General features: G+C 35.6%; 1 protein-coding gene across 1 annotated transcript in view; it reads left to right on the top strand.

Moving 5' to 3' along the window:
• Nucleotides 1-24,166, top strand: part of LOC122808561 (cytochrome P450 2D17-like) — a 418,436-nt gene that overhangs the window by 15,307 nt on the left and 378,963 nt on the right. Inside the window, exon 3 of the mRNA XM_044079517.1 lies at nt 4,273-4,446. Coding sequence (XP_043935452.1) covers nt 4,273-4,446 — 174 coding nt within the window. The remainder of the gene's footprint in view (nt 1-4,272; nt 4,447-24,166) is intronic.

Here is a 24,166-nt window from a genome sequence, read left to right as displayed (position 1 = left end):
AAAATGATGACTACATAAGATGTCATGTGAAAATATGCAGTGTGGCTTAAAATTATTAAAATGTATACAGTGTAGGAAAAGTTGTGCACCATAGAAAATAGAAATTAATTGATAGATAAACAACAGAACAGATAAAATAAATGAAAATGCAGAATTTCTAGTGAAACATCCAAAAAAGCAATGTAAGAAAAAATCAGAAGAAGTGGAAATAAGTAATACAGTTTATATTTTAGAAATAATATTGTAAAAGTAGTTAGGAAGAAAAAAGTGATAGAGGTAACTAAAAATAAAAAAATGGCATCTAAGGAAATAGAGTCATTAAGAGAAAATGTTACGGTTATAGACAACAATAACAAGAGGGCTTGTCAATAAAATATTACATTCAGAATGTGATTCCAAAAAAGTTAAATACACTATTTCAAGTTTTGGGGTAACTAAAAGGGCACAACAGGTCAGATAAGGGCATTATCCATACAACAGTTGATCTCCCTCCTCAATGACATCTCATATCTCCGGCCTTCCTTAAGCACATTTTACTACTTACATGGCTATGCCTGCATCAGAGTACACAGTGACATCATCATCCATTGACTCTGCAGCTGGTAATTTTAAAGGCACCTACCTGTTGTACTATGTGCAGCTGTTCTTATGCAGGATTTCTTATCCAAAATGCTCCACTGGTTTCCTTAGTTAATAATTCTGTCTTCTCTGTGAGTCCATGATATTAGCCATGTCTAATAAATCCCTGTTTGCAGTCCGGACATGAACAGTTTGATAATCTTTGTCAGGTTTATTCATAGTTCTCCTCCATATAAAGCCTCCTGTTCTCCACATCACTTTTTCTTCATTGCCTCTTTAACAGGAAATGCACAGTGTGTCCTTCAATGGGTACAGGAATTTCCCTGATGTCTTAGTCAAATAATCACTAGCTAGTATAAATACCACCCAGGTCTCCCTTGAAAACAAGCCATAGGTTTTATCTGAGGTTAAGTTAGTTAAAAGATAGAATATAACAAGAAATTAAATAAATAAATATAACTGCGATGCTTTTCTTAAATGTAAATTGATTTACTGTTCTGTAACATGAATATCTAATTTTTCTCTGTCTTAAGAGTGTCTTTGCCTCAGCAGGAATTATCTGCAGCATTCTACAACTATAATCTGAGGGATATCTCTGATGTGCACATGCAGAAATTCAGGTATCATGTACCACCTGTATGCCATCCTCATATGCATTTTTATTCAATATTTCCTCCTATATGTCATTATCTTACCTCCCTGAATTACCTCCGTATCCATTTGTCTTTCTAGTCTTCTAACTTCCCTTGACTTCTCCTCACCTTAGTTACATACAAATCAATCCTGTCATCAGTTTTCTAGTGATTATATACCTTTCTTCCCAACCTATTCATTTACCTGGACTGTCTTCATGAGTCTGCTTCTGCTCTGATACTTTCCTAATCCTCACAATTTACAGCAAGCATTAAAACAAATCCCCATTCTTCATTCCATATTCTTCCCTCTGTGACAAATATCTGTTAATGATCACCACTTATCTACCCATTTAAAATCTTTCACCTACCTATTAAACTTCTGTGCCATTTCTCTAATTTGTCCTCATCACTCTAGCCAGCTCTCCTTCTAACAAATCTCCAAATTCAATATCCCACCACTTCTTTCTCCTCAACTCCTCCTGAAAGTACTTTCACAGTTCCTTGTCAATCTTCCTCTACCTTCCACTTTCTGTCAGGTTATCTGCTTGTCTTAGGATCCTGCAAACTGAGTCAACCACTGTGTCAGATTTATCAGAGAAAGTATAACTTCTTAAAATAAACATAATCAGAGGTTCAAAGTCCTTTCAGTCATCAGTAAGGGCCACTGCTCCCTCTCTCCTTTTTCCTTTCTGGTTGAAAGTTCAAATACTGTCAATCAATAAGTGAGAAGAAAAATTTCTTACCTCAACACATTCCCTTGTTTTTACCAGCACAATTCACCCCTGTGATCACCCTGAAGAACTTTACCTTTCCTATATAATTACGTTTCATGAATTAAGGAATGACTGACACCTGCATTACATCCATCTCTCTGTCAGTGACAGATATGACAGCCTCACCTTCACCTCCATCTGTATCTTAATCCATGGACAGTATCACTTCATTTTTGCATGAAGGGAAAAAATGACTGAAGAAAACAGGTCTATATCAGAAGATCGAAAGTTGAGAAGAACGAACACTCAAACATCGAAAAAGCACAAACTTCGAACTTGATATTGAGGAGGGCTGTGCCCCTTCACTCCACCCACTAAATATATATTCCAACTCCAAGGTTGCACTACAGTGAGAAAAGGGCAAATATTCCTCACTGAAACCATGACCCCAGAAATAACGTTTCGATGTCCAGCATTTTCGATCATAAGAGCGTTTGTTCTTGTGAACTTTCGCTCTTCTGATGTAGACCTAAAGAAAACAGCATGTAGTATAAAGCTGCATTTCAAAAGCATATGATCAAGTTTTAAAACACTCAAAGCTTTTGAATAGATTGATGTACAGTGATGATTGGGGAATTTACCTTTTTTATCACTGTAGTGTGATCTTGGACTTAGTATATATAATTTTCAGGGGGTGTGTGAGGTGCAGGGGTGCTTGCCACCCTGCAAAAATGTAAAAAAAGTTAGATTGTTATGTGTGTATGTGTGTGTGTGTGTGTGTGTGTGTGTGTGTGTGTTTCATGTTTGAGTTTTCAGAAACTCGATCTTATTGTCTCTACCAGATGTATTTCAAGTTTGTCAAAACTCAATTATCTGATATAAACCTATATATAGTCATATGGATCTACTTTAAATAATCAAATTACCACTTTATCGAATTGCAGAAGATTGAGACCATGTTCCCAAAACTTAATTCAACAAGCTCCCTGAGCATCATATTCTACCACTGGGAAACTAACCGCCTGGCCAGCATGACAAACTTTGCTCTTTTCTCAACAGCAGTATTAAGTTGTAGATGGTATATTTATTTAGGGGGATTTGGGGGGGCACAGCTCCCCATATGGGAGTGTGTGGTGGGTGAAGCCCCCCATTGTGGTGCATTTAACTTGCTTTGATTTGTATTTTGATTATTGGCAGCCCAGTGGTTAGTTTCCCGGCGGTAGAATATGATGTTCCAGGAGTTCATTGAATTAAGTTTTCTGCAACCTTGTCTCAATCTTCTGCGATTTGATGAAGTGGTAATTTGATTATTTTAAATTAGATCCATATATATATACATATACATATATATATATATATATATATATATATATACACACACACACATATATATATATATATATATATATATATATATATATATATATACATACACACACACACACATGTATGTATATATATATATATATATATATATATATATATATATATATATATATATATATATATATATATATATATATATATATATATATAAATGCGTGGGTCTAATTCATAACATCGACTTACCAATTCACTGATGTTCAAAACAGTGGGATGAAAACATCAGAAGTTTACAGTCACAAACTCCTGGAACATTGTATTTCTTCTCTGGGAAAGTACCCACTTGACCACCAATGATAACATTACAAACGGAGGCAAATTACACTCACCGAACAGAGTTTCTTCACCCCCCCACACCCCTCTACTTAAAGATACCAACTCCAAGATCACACTACAGTGGAGAAAGGACAAAGTTCACCATGGTGGCCAAGTGATTACTTTCCTGGAGATGACATTCAATGTTGTGAGAGTTTGTGATTGTAAACTTCTGACATTTTTGTCTTGCTGTTTTCAAACATGACAAAATGGTAAGTCGATGTTATGAAGCGAACCCAGACAGAAAGATATATATATATATATATATATATATATATATATATATATATATATATATGTAGATATATATTTTTTTATTTAACGAGTAGATATTGTTGCTCAAAAGGCTAGTATGAACTCTTGAATTACACTTAAGTATTTTGCTAGTCAAGAATGACATGCATTTTCCTAAAGGCATACAGGATGGGTGATAGATTAATATTTGCTCTGATCTGCACTGAGAAACAAGATTTTTAAACTATTATGTCTGAACATCTTCAGATTATTAAACAAAGATATTGACACACATCAGAGGATTTGATTATATCTTAAGTAGAACATTATTTAAATAGTGCTAAGAAAATATGTACTCGATGTTCATAATACATTGCCCTTTGTCATAACGACAATATACCTTCTTTCTTTAGGTTTATAATACACTGCCCTTTCTTAGATGCCTGCCACTGCCATTTCAGAAAATAATCAAGAACAAAAAAGTTATTCTTGCTTTCTTGAACAAGGAAATCAAGGAACACAGAGAAAGTTGGACACCATTAGAACCAAGAGACTACATTGACTACTATTTTGATGAATTGGAGAAGGTAAGATCATGATAAAAGTAGCTAAATTAAATAAAATATATGTAGTTTTATTAATATGAATAACATTTTTAAGTTTTTCCTTGTGAAATTGCACAGTTTTCATGCAATACATAAACAGGATATGGTGTAATACAGCCTGCTTAGTTATACATCCCTACTAAGAATCTAATCTAATCTAATCTAATCTAATCTAATCTAATCTAATCTAATCTAATCTAATCTAATCTAGTCTATGAATCCCTGACCCCTCCTCTCCCAGAGTTGCTCATCAGAGTTTACTTAGTACTCTGAAATCTGTTGGTGCCGTCTTTTAAACCTTCTCTTGTCTCTGGTCCAAAAGCAGCCCCCTAGCCCTCCAAGAAACCATGTACTTGCCATCAGTGCATTGAATTGTCTTGTTCAGTTATCTCTTACTAAGCCATCATATACACAAGTTATAAGTAAGAAAGCTTAGAGAAGAGGTTAGTTTGTTCTCTATACTGGGCTTGTGTAACTAATAGAATAAGGATACCTGCAGCGATATCACTGCATTAGCATTATCTGTTTCAGTACTGGCTTCCTGCCTATCGTATACAATCTCTGTAAAACTGCTGTTGGCATGTAATTACAAGTTGGTAGATGTAACACCGCTGTTGGCCTGTAACTACCAGTTAGTAGATGTAAATGTACCTAATGTGTCTACTTTGCTATAGATGTAAATGTACCTAATGTGTCTACTTTGCTAGGACTAGGAAAAACAGAGCCACACACTTTGTTTCTTAGTCCTTGTACCTTACCTGTACTGTCCTGCTTGTGTTTGTCTTTTACTCAAATGAGACGGACTTCCAGGCACTTGTATTATACTCTGCCATTGTGTCAAACATCAGAGAAGCTACCCATTTGACTTGTTTGTTGGATAGTACTGTCACTAATCTGTAACTGAATGCTTGATTTCATTTAATTTGTGCTGAAACCTAGCACTGTGTATTAATTACTGAAAAATGCTGAAATCTTGCCTGTTTTAATAACTGCTGCATGCTTGTTTACTGTTTTGGTGTACATCTGGAAGGCATAATCTGTTTATATTGTAGAAATACTGCATGTGGTATTTGGGTACTGGCAACTGTATTCTCTCTTCCTTCTTCTTATTCCAGCTTGACTAAATGCTAGCGTCCCTTGACCTTACTAGGTTCTGTATTTCATCTTCCTTTTGCCTACTCTGAATTTTAGAGTAAACTCTTGCTTCTCTTGATCTTTCTGCTTTTACCAGTGAGCTTTATCCCCTCCCAGTGCCTACGTAATGTCGCTTTCTTCAAATCTGTGCTTCAATAACTTCTGTTTGCTTGTTTACTGTTATGCTGTACAATTAGAAGGCATAATCTGTTTATATTGCAAAATTTCTGCATGTAGTATTTGGATACTGGCAACTGCATTTTCTCTTACTTCTGCTTATTGCAGCTTGACTAAAAGCTAGAGTCCCTTGACCTTACTATGTACTGTGTTCTCTCTTACTTTTGCCTACTCCAGATGTTAAAGTAAATGCTTGCTTCCCTTGACCATTTTTCTATTACCTGCGTGTTTTCGACCCTCACAGTGCCTTCTTAAAGGACCTTTTCTACAAATCTGTACTGTAAACTAAACTACTCTCCTTTTTAGCTCCTCATGCCTCACTTGTCTTGTTTTTCCTTTCTACTGCTCCATGCAAACTTGGGAGTCCTCTCACCAGACCTTCTACCTTTGCTCCTTTTCACCTTCCAGCCTGCAAACTTCACTCTTTTTTTCTCTCTCTCTCTCACTCTTTGCCTTCTTTGCTCCTTTTCACCTTCCAGCCTGCCAACTTCACTCTTTTTTCTCTCTCTCTCTCACTCTTTGCCTTCTTTGCTCCTTTTCACCTTCCAGCCTGCAAACTTCACTCTTTTCTCTCTCCCTCTCTCTCTCTTTGCCTTCTATTTCACTCTTCCTACTTTCTTCTAATATTCACTACCGCTCCATTAATTGCTTTCTGTCCTCTAGAGATGGTACCACCCTAAACTCACTATCTTATTATCATTACAGCTCTCTTTTATTTTACAGTAGTCACCTATATGGAAACCTGACCTCAATCCCCCCCCCACCCTGAACACATCTGGCTGAAATTCTATCTACTGACCCTAAAATTGATACAACGATTGCTGTCTATCCAAGGGCGGTAGGACAAGCTATACATATGTGTCCCAATTATTTCTTCCTCACCTGGTGTTAAAAGCATTTTTTTTGTCTTTTTTTGCAAATTAAACTAGGCTGTTGTGTGCACACGTATTTCTTGCCTCACTAACCCCGACCAACACCCCCCACTGAATATGTATCTCTTTCCTTATTCTCTGTATCACTTTGGCACCTAAACTAACTTCAGGAAAGTGTGCTAAAGGCTAAGACTTTGCTATCTGTCTCTTCACTTTTCTAAACCAAGGGCACACTTCATACATTATCAACATCTGTCCTTACTCACCTAGTCTCTCCACTCTAAACACTGTACTCCTCACTAATAAACTTAAGTGCAAGTCCCACTGATAGTTTTTTTTTCTTTTTCTGAAGCATAGTGATCTGCTGCTCTTGGCTCTACCCACTCTGTTTACCCTCGATTTTCTCGGGCTCACTCCACTTCTCTCCTCTACCCACATTCCCACCCACCCCTGCATCAATTACATTTATCCTAACCAAAGCTTCATCTACCACTACTGCTCACCCACTCATAGCCTTCTACTAATGCATTCTTCACTACACCCCCATTTCACTAATTGTATAAATAACCATTTCACCGTTCAGTCCCCATACTCCCATACTCCACCAAACTGTCTTCACTTTACAGCTTATCTTACAAATAAATCCTACTGTTTACTACCCTACATACCCCTCCATTACAAGGTGCTAGTCTTCACCTGCTTAGCACTACTTACTTTCTCTTTATCCTTCCTCTTTCTACTGCTAGCTACTTCTCCTAAACCAAACATGGATATTACATGCCCACTCATGTAACTGCCATTCTTCTTCCCAAACTCACTCCCTTCTCTGACATAGCACCCCCTCTATATGCAGCAAGTACCTTCTTCCTTAAAAAGCAAATTCTAACTTTACATGTAAAAGCTAAAATAAAACTGACCTCCATACATGAATACAACACAAAGTAAAAACTGCAACCCACTAATCCCTTACACACTTACAACCTAATACTATGCAGTGACATTCATCCCAATCCTGGACCCACTCACTCCCCACTTTATCATACGAACTGTCACAAAACCCTTAACTTCACTACCATCAACTTCCAAAGCATCAGAAACAAAATTCAAGATCTGCATGCCTGGATTGAACACTATAAGCCAGATATGGTAACAGCAATGAAGCCTTGGCTAAAACCTTATATTAAATCCTCAGAAATCCCCCCATCAGGTTTATGTTGCCTGAGAACAGATAGGCCCAGAAAAAAAGGTGGATGCATTACTTTCATATACTGTAATACTTTGAATATTGTCCCATATAATAAATCCACACCCACATTTTCTACAGCTGAAATACTAATACCCTACTTGAAAATGAACAGCAGTAAAAGCATCTGCATTATAGTCACATATATCCCCCCTGTGTAACAATATCCAATACTTAAAGAAATACTAGCCTGGTCATCCAAAAATATAGAGAATGAAACAATCATACTTGATGATGTGAAAATTAACTGGTTATATATCATACATCATCACCCAACAAACAGTCTCAACCTGTTTAAGTACACCCAACTCATTACTACCAAAACCAGAGCCAACAAAAACAATGGCTCAATATTAGACTGGGTCTTGTCTCTGATCCTAGTAAAATCTCCTCCACTGGCAATTTACATAACAGCAATAGTGATAACTTGCCAGTATACATAATTCAGAAACCAACTCTAGTGCTTAATATACAACACTATATATATATATATATATATATATATATATATATATATATATATATATATATATATATATATATATATATATGTGTGTGTGTGTGTGTGTGTGTGTGTGTGTGTGTACCTACCTTCACCATAAAAAACACCTGCTTAAACTTAAACCTGGATCAAATGCTCCAGATAACTTGCCACTAGAATTTCTCCAAAAATCAGCAGACATTATAGCCTTTCATATTAGTATACTACTAAACAGATCAATTCAAGAGTCCTTCATTCCCACCATCTGGAAAAAGGCATTTATCCTCCCTCTCCATAAAGGTGGAAACAAAAACGATATATCTAACTTCTGTCCAATTGCAATCCTTTCTCCCATCCCAAAATTCTGGAAAAGTGTATCTATAGCAAACTATTTAACTACCTACTACACTATAACCTCGTCTCCCCAACCCAACATGGGTTTAGACCTAGTCATATTACCACCACTGCTCTTATAGCTTTCTTGGATACAGTCAACCATGCTCGAGACTCAGGATACCTTGTCTCCTCAATATTTTGTGACCTTTCCAAGACATTTGATACCATCTTCCACAAGCTTCTTCTGACCAAACTCTCCAATTTAGGCATATCTCCTCCTAACCTAGGCCGGTTTTCCAACTACCTTACACATTAACAACAAGCAATCAGATGGCACCAATCTCTCTCTCCTTTCCTCAATATCAGTACTGGAGTCCCATAAGGTTCCATACTAGGTCCACTGCTCTTCAGCATTTTCATTAATGATTTCCAAAACAGAATACCCAATGCTGATGTCATCCAATATGCAGAACAGTCCACCATCTGCATGGCCAAGTCTACTTCGGAACTACTTTCACTCACCCAAAGAGCCTTCACCTCCACTGAAACCTGGATGTATAATAACCACTTAGCCCTAAATGCTAATAAAACCAAATTCATGTTATTCACCCCCAGAAAACACCAACCCTAACCAAAAATGAATTTTGCATCAACTCATTCAACAACACTTGCCTCGAAGTAGTTCCATATAATAAACTTCTAGGGTTCATCAGAGAAGATCACCTAACTTTCAACCAGCATATTAACACAAACATCAAAAAAATCCATCAGAAACTAGGCATTCCTCACTTATGCAGCAAGAATATCCCTTACCTCTTCCTTTCTACTTCATTCCTTGCTCTATGGCTCACCTCTCCTTACTAATATACAGTTCTCACTTAAATCCAAACTGGACTCATGCTACAATAAATTTGCTAAATTTGTAACCAGTGCTAAACACTTCTCCTACCACTGTGTATCACTCCAATGTCTAAACTGGCTAGACCTTCCCCAACATCTGACATACATACAACTAATCACAGCTTGTAAGGTATCTATAAGTCTTCTAGTTGTCCTGCCCTCTCCTCTCTGTTCACCATGTATCACCCAGATAGACTTCTGTGATCAGAAAATCAGATGCTCCTTAATGTAACAAAACCTAACCTTTCCACCAGTGAAATGCATTACCCATATGTTACAGCAAAACTATGGAATGCTCTCCCTCCTTCAATTAGGTCTAGTAGTAAACCTGAATGCTTTAAGACTTGAGTGAAACAACACTTGTTCTCCAATTGAATATGTACATGTACTAGCGCTGACTATAAAAAATACAGTATTCCTAGCCTTCCTATTTTTCCTCCCCATCTCACTTACAGCTCAGACTCCTCATATATACATTCAATGCTTCCATCTTGCAAAATCTGAAGGTAATCCTACTCAGTGCTAGAAGTCTAAACCTCAAAATGCACTCTCTCGAGGCACTCCTAAAAATGGAGAACATCAATATCTGTGCAGCAACTGAGACCTGGTTCAAGACTCCAGAGAGCACCCTTGCAATACCAGGCTACAACTCTTACCACACTTTTCAGCCACCAAACCAAGACCAAAATGATAAAGGTGGAGGAGTGCCCATATTCACCAAGGATATTCACACCTCCAGGCTAGTTGCCCAATACAATGCATCTGAAATTCTCCAGGTGCAACTAACACTAGGTAAGACTGCAATCCAAATTGTAGATGGCAACAGATCCCCCACCATGCCCCAAGATTCTCACTATGCCTTTCTAAACATACTGGAAAAAATTAAAATACAACCAAACAACCCAGTACTGGGTGATTTTAACCATCCTGACATTAACTGGGAAAACTACTGGGGTATCAACACCTTTTCCCAATGGTTCTTGGAATTCATAAATTCCAATGCCTTGGATCAACTAATCCATTGTCCCACCAGGGGCTTCAATATCCTAGACCTGGTCATTACCAACATGGGAGATAGATGCTCCACACCAGTGGTCACCCCCCTCATTGGCCAGGTCTGACCATAAACAAATCACCCTTGACATCCACATCCTACCCCCCAGTAAGGAAACCTTTGTAAACAACTTCTCCAAAGTGAACTTCATGCTACTTAAGTCAGAAGTGACAAATGTCATGGCACCCATGCAGACGGGAGCTGAAAGTTCGACTGCTGAATCCTACACTAAGGCACTGTACGAGCCCATCCACTAATGCATGAATCGTACCATCCCAAGTAGAACCAAAGACACTCTTCTCCAGAAAAAGGAAGTAAATCTGGTGGTCCCCTGCCGTAAACAAACTATACAACAGAATAAAGAAACTGTTGCAGAAAAGAGGAAAATCCCACGATGACATCTCAATACCAAAAGATTGCCAAATTCCATTAATCACAGCCACACAGGTAGAAACCGCAATCTCCAAAGCTAAGAATACAGCATCCATGGGACCAGATGACATCCAGGGCTGTGTACTACATGAACTACAAAATGAACTGGCACCTCACCTAAGCATCATGTTTAATCATAGCCTCACCTCAGGCTTTGTGCCCACTGAGTGGCACACCGCTACAGTTATCCCACTCCACAAGGGGGATCCACCTTGGATCCCGGGAACTACCATCCCATCAGTCTGACAAGCCTGATCTGCAAGGGCATGGAAAACATTATCATGGAACTTATAAACAAAGACATTGGCAACCTTCCAACACTGGACCCCACCCAGTTTGGGTTTGGGAAGAGACGATTTTGTCTCCTTAACCTGATTGACTTCTTCAAATCAGTCTTCAGAGCTGTGGACGAGGGTAAGGTGGTCCAAACAGCCTATGTGGAACTTGCAAAGGCCTTCAACACCATCCCCCACTCTGTAATCATAGATAAACTTACTAAGCTGGGCATAAATCCATACATCACTCGATGGGTTGCCAACTGGTTTACTGACAGAACCCAGACTGTAAAAGTAGCCAACTCTAAATCCATCTCCAGACAAGTGACAAGTAGAGTACCTCAGGGTTCAGTCCTGGGACCACTCTTGTTTGCCATCTACTTCTCTGAAGTACAGGCCAACACTAAGAGACTCTGGCTAGCAAAGTTCGTAGATGACTGCAAACTGGGAGCCATTATTGAATCCCCAAATTATGTGGATATTCTACAAAAGGGCCTTACAGAAACAGATGCTTGGTGCCAGAGCCATGGGCTCAATCTTAATGCCAAGAAAGGTATAGTTATTCCCTTTGGGAAAAAACATGTACCCATGAATTACCACATAGGTGGCAGTACACTAAACACCAAAAGTGTGACGAGAGACTTAGGGACACATGTGGACACTGGTCTCACCTTTGATAACCACATCACCACAGCAGTCAGGAAATCCTTCTATGTGGCACACCTCATCACTAAGGGCTTTTCATCCAGAAAAAAGGAGGTCATTGTCCTACTGTACTCATCCCTCATTAGACCCATTATAGAGTACAATGCCCTGTTTGGTATGTATCTCACAAGACATCTGCAACAGCTGAAAAGGCTGCAGAAATACCTTACTAAAGGAATCACAGGCCTAAAGCAGATGCCCTATGCGGGTCTATATTAGAAAGTCGACCGCTTACTTACCTGAACACCTAAATGTTGACCTGTCTTCATCTAACCACAAAAACATCGATCATCCAGAAGAGTGAAAGCGGAAACATCGAATCGTCATGGTTGGCCTTCTGCGGTATAGCTCCATAAGGTAAGTGTGCGATAGTTACAGACTTAGGGTTAGGGTGCGGGTTAAGTTAAGTGCATACATGGTGGTATATGTAAGATTTAGAGTAGGGTTAGAAGTAGGGTTTAGTTTAGGGTTAGAGGGAGGGTTTTGGTTAGTGTGTGTATGTGGTTTATTTAGTTTGTTTGTGTAGGTAGTATGTAGCGGGCGGTGGGGTGGGACAAGTATGAGTGTTCGACTTTTTAAATTTTGCAGTTTAGAACATTCAGTGTTTATGCGGTTCGATGATGATGGGTCGACGTTTAGTTATTTGATGAATTAAGCAGTCGACTTTATAATATAGACCCCCCTATGCTGACCATCTAAAAAAACTCCAGCTATACCCTGTGGCATATCGTCTACTCAGAGGCAATCTCTGCTTAACATACAAGGCCATGTCAAACCCTGAGCTGTTGGACATGCTCCACTTAAAGAAATCCCAATCCCTCAGAGCCACATGCTCCAGGGATTTAAACCTTGTCATCACAATGAACAAAACATGCTGGAGGGATAGGTTCCTGACCCAGAGACTCCTCATACTCTGCAACAGACTGCCTATACATGTCAAGCAGAGTGCCTCCTTGGCCCTCTTCAAGAGGAACCTTGACGATTGGATGGGAGATAGGAAATTCACCCTGGGGATCATGTCAGTCACCCTGCTAGATAGGAGTCCAGGGAAGTAAATATTATGGGAAGAAATATTTTGGGAATTGTTTGGCTAGGCTTGTATAGGCCCTAGGGCTGGGAGCCTAGTACCAACCTATGAACCTATGAACTTACTAAGTCCAACTTGTGTCACCCAGCCACACATAATATGCTATATCAGTTACCTACCATATCTTCTATTCACTCTTGATCCCTATATAACAATAGCTCTAAGGCTATACCTTACTTTCAGTATCGTATAGCTCTAAGGCTATACCTTACTTTCAGTATCGTATAGCTCTAAGGCTATACCTTACTTTCAGTATCTTTAATCTGCTGCTTGCCATCTTTCCCTCTCTACTGCAAATCTGCAATACTGTATTGTTCACACATTCACTATTATCCCATGTCATCAATTGTAGTCTTGTTTGGCTTGCATACTTAAAATCTAACATTTGTATAAATAGTATTATCTATTTTAGTGTATCACCTGTTCTGTAATGTTGCATTCTGTACCATAACTACTTGATTTCAGCTTTATCATGTTTTGTTTTTTGGAGCTTTTTTCCCCAGACTTCTATTAAAAAGGGGCTCACCCTGGCCCAGTAGACCTCCTGGTAAACAAATGCAAATAAAATAAAATAATAATAAAAATAAATCTACTAATAAACGCAAATATATCTGCAGCAGCAGGTCTTAGTGGTGTAACTGGTATAACCAATATTTATTGTTATGGCTGTAGAAGGCACCATTGGGGAAGGTGTAAAATGACTGTGTGGGCTAGTTGGCATAAAGGCCAGAAACATGGGTGAGAATGAGGTAATCACAGAATGCAGTACTCAGAACACAAGAGGACAACAGTACAGAAGACTGATAATAAGCCATTTTTTTCAGCCTAAGGCCTGAATTTGGGTACTGAGGAGCTATGCTCAAGCTATCTTACAACAACTTATTTCAAAGTGATGATATGGATCATGAAGAAGAGGAAACACATTGAATGCACATGCATAACAGAGGTTTTAAGTATGCTGTGGTGGTGGTGCTGCAGTAGCATTGTTGCCACACAGTAAGACGTTGTCCTCTTCGACTCTCAGCTAGAGCATCTTCTGTGCGGAGACATGCGTGAATGGGCGTACCTTCGTTGAAGGTTGTGCATCAGGGCCGGCAACTCGGCACGTAAAAATCTACTGCCAATCATTAGGGGACCAGAGTTCCTCTGTGGTGACCCCTAACCTGGAAAAGCCGAAAGACACAACACAACAACAGAAGCATATTGCAGTGTAGACATATGGACAAGTGGTTAGGCACAAAGAGGAGGTTAGAGGTGAATCCACAGTGACTGCAACAACCAAATATGTTGGGAGATGCTTTGCTAGTGGTACATACATGTGTCAGTGTGAGACACAGGCTGTTACACAAACTGTGCAACACTTTAAAACACCATAGGGTAAATAAGCCCTTGCAAGGCTGTTTCACAAAGTACTTAATAACAATCTAAGTGGAGCCCCATACAGGGCTACAAGGTCAAAATTAGGGTATTTTTTAAATACTCATCACTTTGGTGTTATGGAGGGGTGTCCTGTGCATGAATGATATCTGGTCTGATATTACATTTCTTTGAATAATGCATGCAGATTCTGCTGTTTGAAGTAATAGTATGTTGCTCTGTGTATGACAATTCACTGTGCTGAGGTCTGGCACCAAGCTGTTAACAAGGATTCTGAAAATGGAACTTGATTCACACAGTATTTATGCAATGCAACTGTTACCTCTGCATGCACTTCTCACTGTATATACTATGTGTATGTCAGGGTGGCATTGTAGGATTTGGGGATGGGGCGGACTGAATTCAAAGGTTTGTCAGTTATAGTTAATTGATGCAGTAGGAGGTGCTGGGGATCTGATGGCCTCACCAATGATGCAGTCCAGTAAAGGTGAAAAGGGCAGAATATAATGCCTCAATTATCTGTCAAAGAACTAGTTATGTGGGGTTTCCAAGCATTCCAAGAGAAACCAAAAGATGTACCATGTCATAGGTCTCTTCTCAAAATGCTTGTGCCAGGTTCACCTTGGAAACAACAGGGAACATCCCAAATTGTCTCAATGACTCCACTCATTATGATGGAGTAGGAACTATATGCTAATATGTTCCCGTATTGCTGAGCTCCTCTCTTTGTCACAGAAAGTGAACCAGGTACCCTGAGAATAAACTTCATTTTAGTGACTTGTATCTATGATATCATCCATTAAATCATCACTCAAAGCTTATGGCCATAGGTGAAGAGGGGAACAGCGACTGATATAATGTTGCATTACTTTAAAGCTTCATCCATTAAATGGCCACTGTCCGAGTTCTCCATTACTTTACTAATGAACAAGACCCCAAGACATCTAAAGTTCTTCATCTTATGTTGCTGTTTGCCCTCAAATACAAACAACAGTCTCCCATTTTCCAGGAGAGAATCATGACTTTGAATTTGGAGATGCTGGCTTTCATTCATGTCATTTCACACTCTGCAGTCAACCAATACAGTGCATCTGCAAGCAATCATAATCCCTTGAGGCTAGCTGGAAAGTATCATGTGTAAGTAACAAATATGCATATCTCATATCCCCAGACAAGAATACCTCCAGATCTTGGCAGCACCTTGATATTTTATTCATAAACATTGCAAATAGACAAAATCTTGTATGAACATTGAAAGTATCCAAGTTAAAGCTGTGAATGAGGCCATACATCTCCATCCTGAAATGCAGGATCCAAATAGCACAGAACAGCTGTTATAGGACTCTAAAACTGTTGTCATGATTCCCAAAGGATTTCAAGGGAATGCAGTCATACACATCCTCTAGTTCCAAGAAAACAAGTAAAGATTGTACTGGCAAACTCATACAGGTAAAAAAATCCAGCTTAGCTGTAGCTGGATAAGACTGAGAAGCAAAGCAAAATAGATTTCAGTGGCAGTCTCATTAGATAACCAAGTAGGAAAAGAAGCTCAACAGAGAGAAATCCAGCAATTCTCATGGAGCTGTGTAAGTAATAAAGGTCCAGTGTTTGAGGGCACTAAGAGAATAACAGAGCTGAATCAGTGAAAGGCATTGGTTACCCCACAACTTCTACCCTGGTAATCACAGAAGTATCCTAGCTCCTCTTTTAATGGGGCAAAGAAGTGTCTTTGTGAAGGAGAAAGAGTATGAATGATTCTTTGGAATAAATCCTGTTCACTTAGCTTTCCTACAGCAAACATACACAATGCCACTAAATCACAAACTATTTTGTCTCTTTCAAAATATTCATTAATAAACAATACATTGATATTTTGGAGTCCTGGAGCTTTTAAGAGGATGAAAAAATATAACTAAGCATGTATTCTTCAGTGTAAATTAGGCAATTTTTTTGAGGCAAATGTAGGTATTTGTACTTACAGTAAATGCCAAAGATAGTTTGAGACCTGGATACATTTCTTCAGCTGTTTTGCCCTTACTGCCCAGGTTTCTGTACCATACAGAAGTACTGGTCTCACCACTGTTTTCTACATGTTACTTTTCAATGTCTTCAGCATTCTTCTGTCATAACTATCCTCGCCTCTTCTGTTTGGGCCAATTGGTTGCAACACCCATGATTCTAACTCTGACTTCCTCGTTTAAACTTCCTTTCTCCTCAACCATACCTCCACAGTACTAGAAGGTATTAACCTTTTCCACTATTTTCATATATATATATATATATATATATATATATATATATATATATATATATATATATATATACAGGAGGTTGAACTTGATACCATTGAATGATCATATAGTCGACCACATTCAGCAAAACCCACAATGTCGAAATACAACATTTTCGAAATACAAATTGCCGTAAACCTTAGAACGGCCTTTAACATGCTTTGAAATGGGGGCGACATTTGTATTTTGACAATGTCAGGTTTGACATTGTCACCGCTCGACCTCCTGAGATCAACTAGAGTGGGTTCGACCAAATCCACGTCGACCTGCTAAGTGCAAACCTATATATATATATATATATATATATATATATATATATATATATATATATATATATATGTATCAATCAATGTTTAGCTTTTTATCCAATGACTGAAAAGGTCACACAGATGAAACATTTAGTCATAACTGCAAGAAAGTTCCAGCAAAACTAGAGACTTTTATGTGTAATACCTTAAACCTGATGCAGTGGAGGATATATGCAAATGACCCCTTAAGAACATACTTAGTGTTTCTGCTACATTACTTGTAAATGCCCATGACTTTACTGGAGCATTCAAGCCAATAAATCTGAGTCCCAAAACAGTAGACATGTCATGTTGTGTCATATTTCTGAGCTTATCTGCACACCATAACTGGATTGCTGGGCCACACTTTAGAAATGCAAAGTTTAGAAACAAGCCTGATGTCCATAACATCACGATGATTGGAAAATATATTGAATAAATTCCATTCCAAAACATCACACAGACCAGCCATTTAGTAAAAGCTAAAAGAAAGACCCATCAAAGCTAGAGATTTCCATGCTTTGAAGATAGCTGTCTTGCATACCTCTCAGCCAATCAGGGATACATTTCAGCAGAATCAGGGACAAAGCCAGAACAAAATCAGGGACAATCAGGGACACTTTTAAAATATTAGTGCTGTTAACTTGAGACATTCACAAAATCACAGCATATGAATTAATTTACATTTTCTTTTTTTCAAAACAGGTTTATTGTTTTAACATACAAGAGAAATATCATAACAATTTTATACAAGTAATTAAAAATAGATATGATTATAACATTCAACAAAACAACTAAAGTATTTACAAAGACATCCACTACAATCAGATCAATTAATTAAACTAAAATACCATGCTATTGAAATTAGGATTTTTTTAACAAATTTTGTAAATTATCCCATACAATATAATAAGATGTTTTTCTAGTTGTTCTTGACCTAATTGTGTTTATTTCCATATGGCACACTATATTCATAACATTTTTAAATTCATTGAACGAAGGAGGTGTATCTGAAATCCAATTTCTGGTTATTATTTTCCTAGCCACTTCTAGAATAGACCATAACAAGGGAAGCTTAACGTTTTTAACACTTTGAGGTACAGGTGTGTTGAATAATATAAGAGATTTAGAAATAATGAAATTATCTGTAAAAAGAGCCTGCAAAAATGCATTAATTGACTTCCAGTATTCTTTCAATTTTATACAGTCATAAAACATATGAGCCCAGTCAGCATTAATTTCTACATTACATCTCTTACATAGATTATCTTTATTATTTATTTTATTCATCATCAAAGGTGTATAAAAAGATCTATGTAAAAATTTCCATGTATAAAGTCTCCAGACAATGGAAGACGTAGTTCTATAGGCAGATTCCAATATATATTGTTTATCTTATTGATTTGGTGGGTCCCCATTAATAGAAGTGAAATAATTCCAGTATGTATCTACACTGTAAAAAGTTTCTTGTCTGATAATTTTATGTATGTATGAAAGTTTACCTTTATCAGAAACTTTATGTTGTAAATTTAATATCAAGTAATCAATCAGTGTTGGAATATATTCTTTAACTGTTATAGACATTAGATCTATTTTATTAATGAGATGTTGTCTAAAGGTCTGAACCTCTAACCAGCAAGTTTCTCTTAGATCAAATTCTTGTTTTAAGAAATCTAGATTTTTAACTTTATTATCAGATATCAACTGATACCAGTACTTTAGATCATTATCTATAGCTAAATGAGTTCCTTCAGAAGTAGATGACAAAAGCATACCCTGAGTATACATTATAGGGAATATAATAAAATTCCATTCCCTATACTTAGGGTACATGAATATAAAGTTACGATAGCTAATAATAATATTTAATGGGTAACAAACCATATGTTTAGGTGTAATAGGTGAAGTACAAAATTCCTTTAGTAACCATAACATGGAGTTATTTACAATCATATTTTTATGTGTTAAGGAGATTTTCATGAAGTGCATACTAATTAGCTCCCAATAATCTTTCCATTTTGCGATATATGACTGATCTATTAATAAAGTAATAACTTTTACAATAGAAGAGATAGTATATAAATTAAAGTCTGGAAAAGAAATACCCCCTTGAGACCAGCTATTAGTATGTTTCTTTAATGCAATCCTAGGTCTATTAGGTGCCCATAGGAAATTTAACATTAGTGTATTCAGTTTCTTGATAATTAATTTTGTAGGTGGAAGTATTATTGATTGTATTAAGTATAAAATCTTGGGGAATATTATCATTTTAATAATTGTAAGTCTCTCCTCCATAGTAAAAATCATATTATTCCAGGTATTAAAAAGATTTTGTATATTAAGAAAACAGGTATTATAATTATTATATATAATAGATTTAATATCTTTAGATAGTATTATACCTAAATAAGTTATCTGACCTGAATTGGGTACATATTTAGTAAAATCACTAATGAGAATATTTTTTCATGTATATATAGGTAGTATTTTAGTTTTTTCTTCATTGAATATTAAACCAGAAATACTTTCAAAATTCATAATTTTATCAAATAGAGACTGCATAGAAGAATTAGATCCTGCTGATGTAATTAGAACATCATCTGCAAAAAGTTGAATTTTGGATGTTGTATTTTCATCTATTTCAAAACCCTCTATGTCAGTACTGTTTCTGATCAAATTAGCTCACGGCTCCATTACTAAAGTGAATAATAGTGGAGAAAGTGGACATCCTTGTTTTGTACCTTTAAAAATGGGTATTTTTTGTGAAACATATGTTCCTACCTTAATATAAGCCAATGTTCCTTTTTATAAATGCTCAATTAGATTTACAAATGCATCTGAGAAGTTTGTGCACTTCAGTAAGGTAAACAGATAGTCCCAACTTACTGAATCAAATGCTGAACTTATATCAAGACTAATAAGTGTTAAATCTTTCTTTTTCCTATTTGCAAAATCAATTAATGTTAAAGTTCTTCTTATATTATCAAAAGTATTTCTATTTACAATGAAGCCTGTCTGATCTATATCTATAATGCCAGGGATGATTGTCTTCAATCTATCAGCAAAAATACTCATAAACATTTTATAATCAACATTAAGTAATGAGATGGGCCGATATGAAGTACATCTAGTTGGATCTTTATTAGGTTTTAAAATTGGCGAAATGTATATTGCCAAGATGGGGTTATTAACTCAGTTTGGGCCAAAATAAAAACCTTATGTATTAATGAATATGTACTTTTAGAAAGGATTTTATATATCTCTGGTATAATACCATCATTACCCGGTGCTTTGTTTGATTTAAGCTTATTTATTTGTGTAATAACCTCTGTATATGAAATACTTTTGTCCAATAGTTTAATCTGTTGTTTATTAAGCTTTTTATTCATGTTTGTGGTTATAAAATCCTTTATTTTATCTTTAGGTTCCATGTTAATGTTATTATGGTTAATTTTGTGAAAGTGATTTCTAAATTCATCTAGTATTTCTGGTATACTAGAAACATTCTTCTTTTCCTTAGAGAAAAGATTTCTTTGATATGGTTTTGTTTATTCAACCTTTTTGTTTTATTTTTAAGTCTATGTAAGTATTTGGGGCTTATTGAATAAGACAAAAACTTGTATTTCTCTAAAGTTATTTTAACTTTATGAGTTAAAATTTCTTTGTATTTCTCATTTAGTTTGTTTATTTCTTCAATAACTTTCTTGTCCATAATATTTTCTTTATTATTATGTTTATAAGAGTCTAATTTACTTTGAATATCTAACAATTCCTTATCCCAAGATTTCCTTCTATTATTATACCATCTGATACTTTGTCCATATAGATATGATTTTAAGGCATCCCAAACATAGACAATGGAGACTTCAGGAGTATTATTTATGTCTAAAAAAATGTTTTACTTCTGAAAGTATATATTCTTTATAGTCTTTTAGTTGAGTTAAGTATGCTGGTATCCTTTTGATCTGAACATTATGAGTATTTTTTATCATGAATTCAAAAACAATTGAATTATGATCATATATAGGACATGAAATGATTTTGGAATTAATTAAATCTGTTACCATCTGGTTAGAAATAAAGACCCTATCTATTTTTGAATAAGTTTTGTATCTGTTAGAAAAAAGGTGTATGGTAATGATTTTGAATCTATCTGATTATTAATATCATTCAAATGATAAGAATTAGCAAAATCATTTAAATGTTTTGCATTAGATGTAATTCTTCTTTTTCCTATAGTGGTAGTATCACTTTCATGTAGTATACAATTAAAGTCACCAGCTAAAATAATATCTCCTATAGAGAATGATATGATCTTATCAAGATGATGTTTCACTGTATTAATACCAATTCCATGTATCCAATATAGATTAATTAAAGTGTAAGTCTTCCCATTAATTTGTATTGTAACCATACAAAACATTCCTTTGTCATCCTGATAAGACTTAATGGTTTTAGAAATGGGCATACTTTTATTCCATAAAATAGCCACTCCTCTTTTTTTCTGAGTGTGCTCTGAACTAACCAATACTGTATATTTGTTTGTGGCTAGTTTATCAATATCTTTTTCAAGAGATGGGTTTCTTGCAGGAAGACTAAGTTGGGCTTATGTAAATTAATGTATCTTATTAGGCTTGCCCTTTTACATGGATTATTCAATCCATTAATGTTTAAAGAAATTCCTTTTAAAGATGTCATTTGGCATTTTTAAAACTTAAGAATCTTATGATCAAAATAACAAATAACAACATAAGTAATGTTACATCTCCTCCTTTAGGTGTACCTTTAAATATAGCTGTATTTATTGAATCTCTTATGGGATTTTGTATAGGATTCAATTTTGTTTGTAGTGACAATGAGTGTACAAAATATATTGTGGATGTCAAAACTATATACATATAACAATGAACAAGTGAAAATAATGTAAGGATTAAACCTTGCATCCAGCCTGGAGTTAAAAACTCCAACTTAGAGTAGTATTTACCACTCAAGTTAACCCCCTACCCTAAGCAGCAGTACCTCAGCTACCACCTTATCAATTTAATGCTGGTTATATTTAACTTAAATTAACAGCTTTCAATTCAATTATCTAGCAAGACAAGACTACACATTTGATAAAACAGCATCATATAAACTAAAATAAACTTTTTTTTTTTTAAACTATTCATACTACTATATACATCTATGTAATATAATACACTTGTATTCAAATAGCATTCAAATAATCTTGATATTAGGAACCAAGAGTAGAGAGAGAAATAAAAGACGTGAAAGAGGGAGAGAGAGTGAAAGAAAGAGAGAGAGAAAAAAAAGGAAGGCATATTTACATATTAATTTATTCAAAGTATGTAAAAATAAGTTCTAACATTCATTTAAATCAAAAACTTTGGCTAATATGGTTCAGACATTACATATATTAAGATGCATCTATTTTCTGTCATGTAAATGCAGTCAACAGCTTCCAAAAAAAAACCTTGAATTGCTTGTATATGAGCATTTTACTCATACTCATTATTGTCAATAGAATAAAATATTATATTTATAGAAATTGTTATAAATCATACTGCATAGTTATGCAAATTCTCAGAAACACTTGCATTATTGTAAAAAAAGCCATCTGTATTTTGTATGTCTATACTACTGCTTTAAAATATATCACATGACAATTTCTTCCAGAATAGAGTTATAAAGTTATTTATGCTTGTCAATCAGATGAATTAAATGAGTTATAGTAATGTATATGTTTGGAACATAATTTTCTAACACAGATTAGTATGCTGCAGTCAAGTAGATTTTCAAAAACACTTGAATAAATGTTTCATTTTCTATGCCTTCTAAAATAAGACATTTACTTACTACAAGAAACTGCATCATTTAAAATCATTATAACTGACATATTTTATGAATTATAACATAGATATTTAAGTAATTATATAAAATAACTCACATTTAAATGTTAAAGAGTTCATTTTCCTTCACATAGTCGCATTTGCATCAGTTCTACTTCCTGGTAGAGTGTTCTTCCTGAATTTGTGATGTGTCAGTGTGATATCTGGGTCAAAGGTCAAATTGACTGCTTTCAGCTTCTCTGTGAGAATTCTGAGAGTTGAAGCTTTTAAAACAACTCGAGGACACTGTTCATGATGTAGCCCACATCCCAGATTGTCTCCCTTAACATTTTGGCAGGAAACTTGTTAAAAACTAGTGACAAACATTCATTTAGCAGTGTAAATGCATCTAAACATGACAAAACCTTTGCGATGTATTTTACAGGTTATTACAGCCTCTATGTAAGTGAAATTAAGTCCAAAGTTATTAGTAAGTAATAAAACTCAATATTTTTGTCCCAACTCAATTTTTATGCAAATCTTATTATTTACTGTGTCTATATGATCAAAAGCATTTCTATATATTAATATGAAAAAAAATAAAGAGAAAGAATAAAGAAAAGAAATAGAGAGTAGAAAATAAAAGAGTGTAAAGCAGAAATAAAAAAAATGTAAGAGAAAGCTATAAGAAGTATATACAATGGAATATTACTTACTGTTTATATTAATAGAGTTAAAAATAAAACATATTATTTACTATTATTTAGTTCTAATTATTATTAGTTAAAGCATGACAGATTTACAAACAAGCATAAGCAGTATAATCAAGAAAGTATAATTAGGAATAGCATTTGAAGAACATATAAACGTTCTACAAGGAATAAATATGTTATTATTCCATTTATCATATTTTCATTACTCTTCTCTCCCTGCCCTCCCCCACCCTTTACCCACTACATAATCTAAATAGAATGTCATTGTTTAAACAAAGAAAAGAAGAAAAGGAGAAAAAAAATGTATCAAATTACTGACCTTACTTCTCTTTTTCAGAAAGAGAAACAAATTGAATAATAGTTTGTTATTAGTTCCTCAGATATTTTGGCTGGTTATGAAACAAAACATTTCTTTGCACACAGAGAATAACTTTGATTAAATCTTTTTCAGAATATTTGTGGCTTTCTGGAAATGCAGGAACTATATTTAAAAAGATTAATAATAAAGTA

The sequence above is a fragment of the Protopterus annectens genome, chromosome 8.part0 (genome assembly GCF_019279795.1).
Source record: "Protopterus annectens isolate FY-2018-M chromosome 8.part0, PAN1.0, whole genome shotgun sequence".
NCBI lineage: Eukaryota > Metazoa > Chordata > Ceratodontiformes > Protopteridae > Protopterus > Protopterus annectens.
Note: the sequence above shows the minus strand (reverse complement) of the source record. Positions and strands in the feature narration are given on the sequence as shown.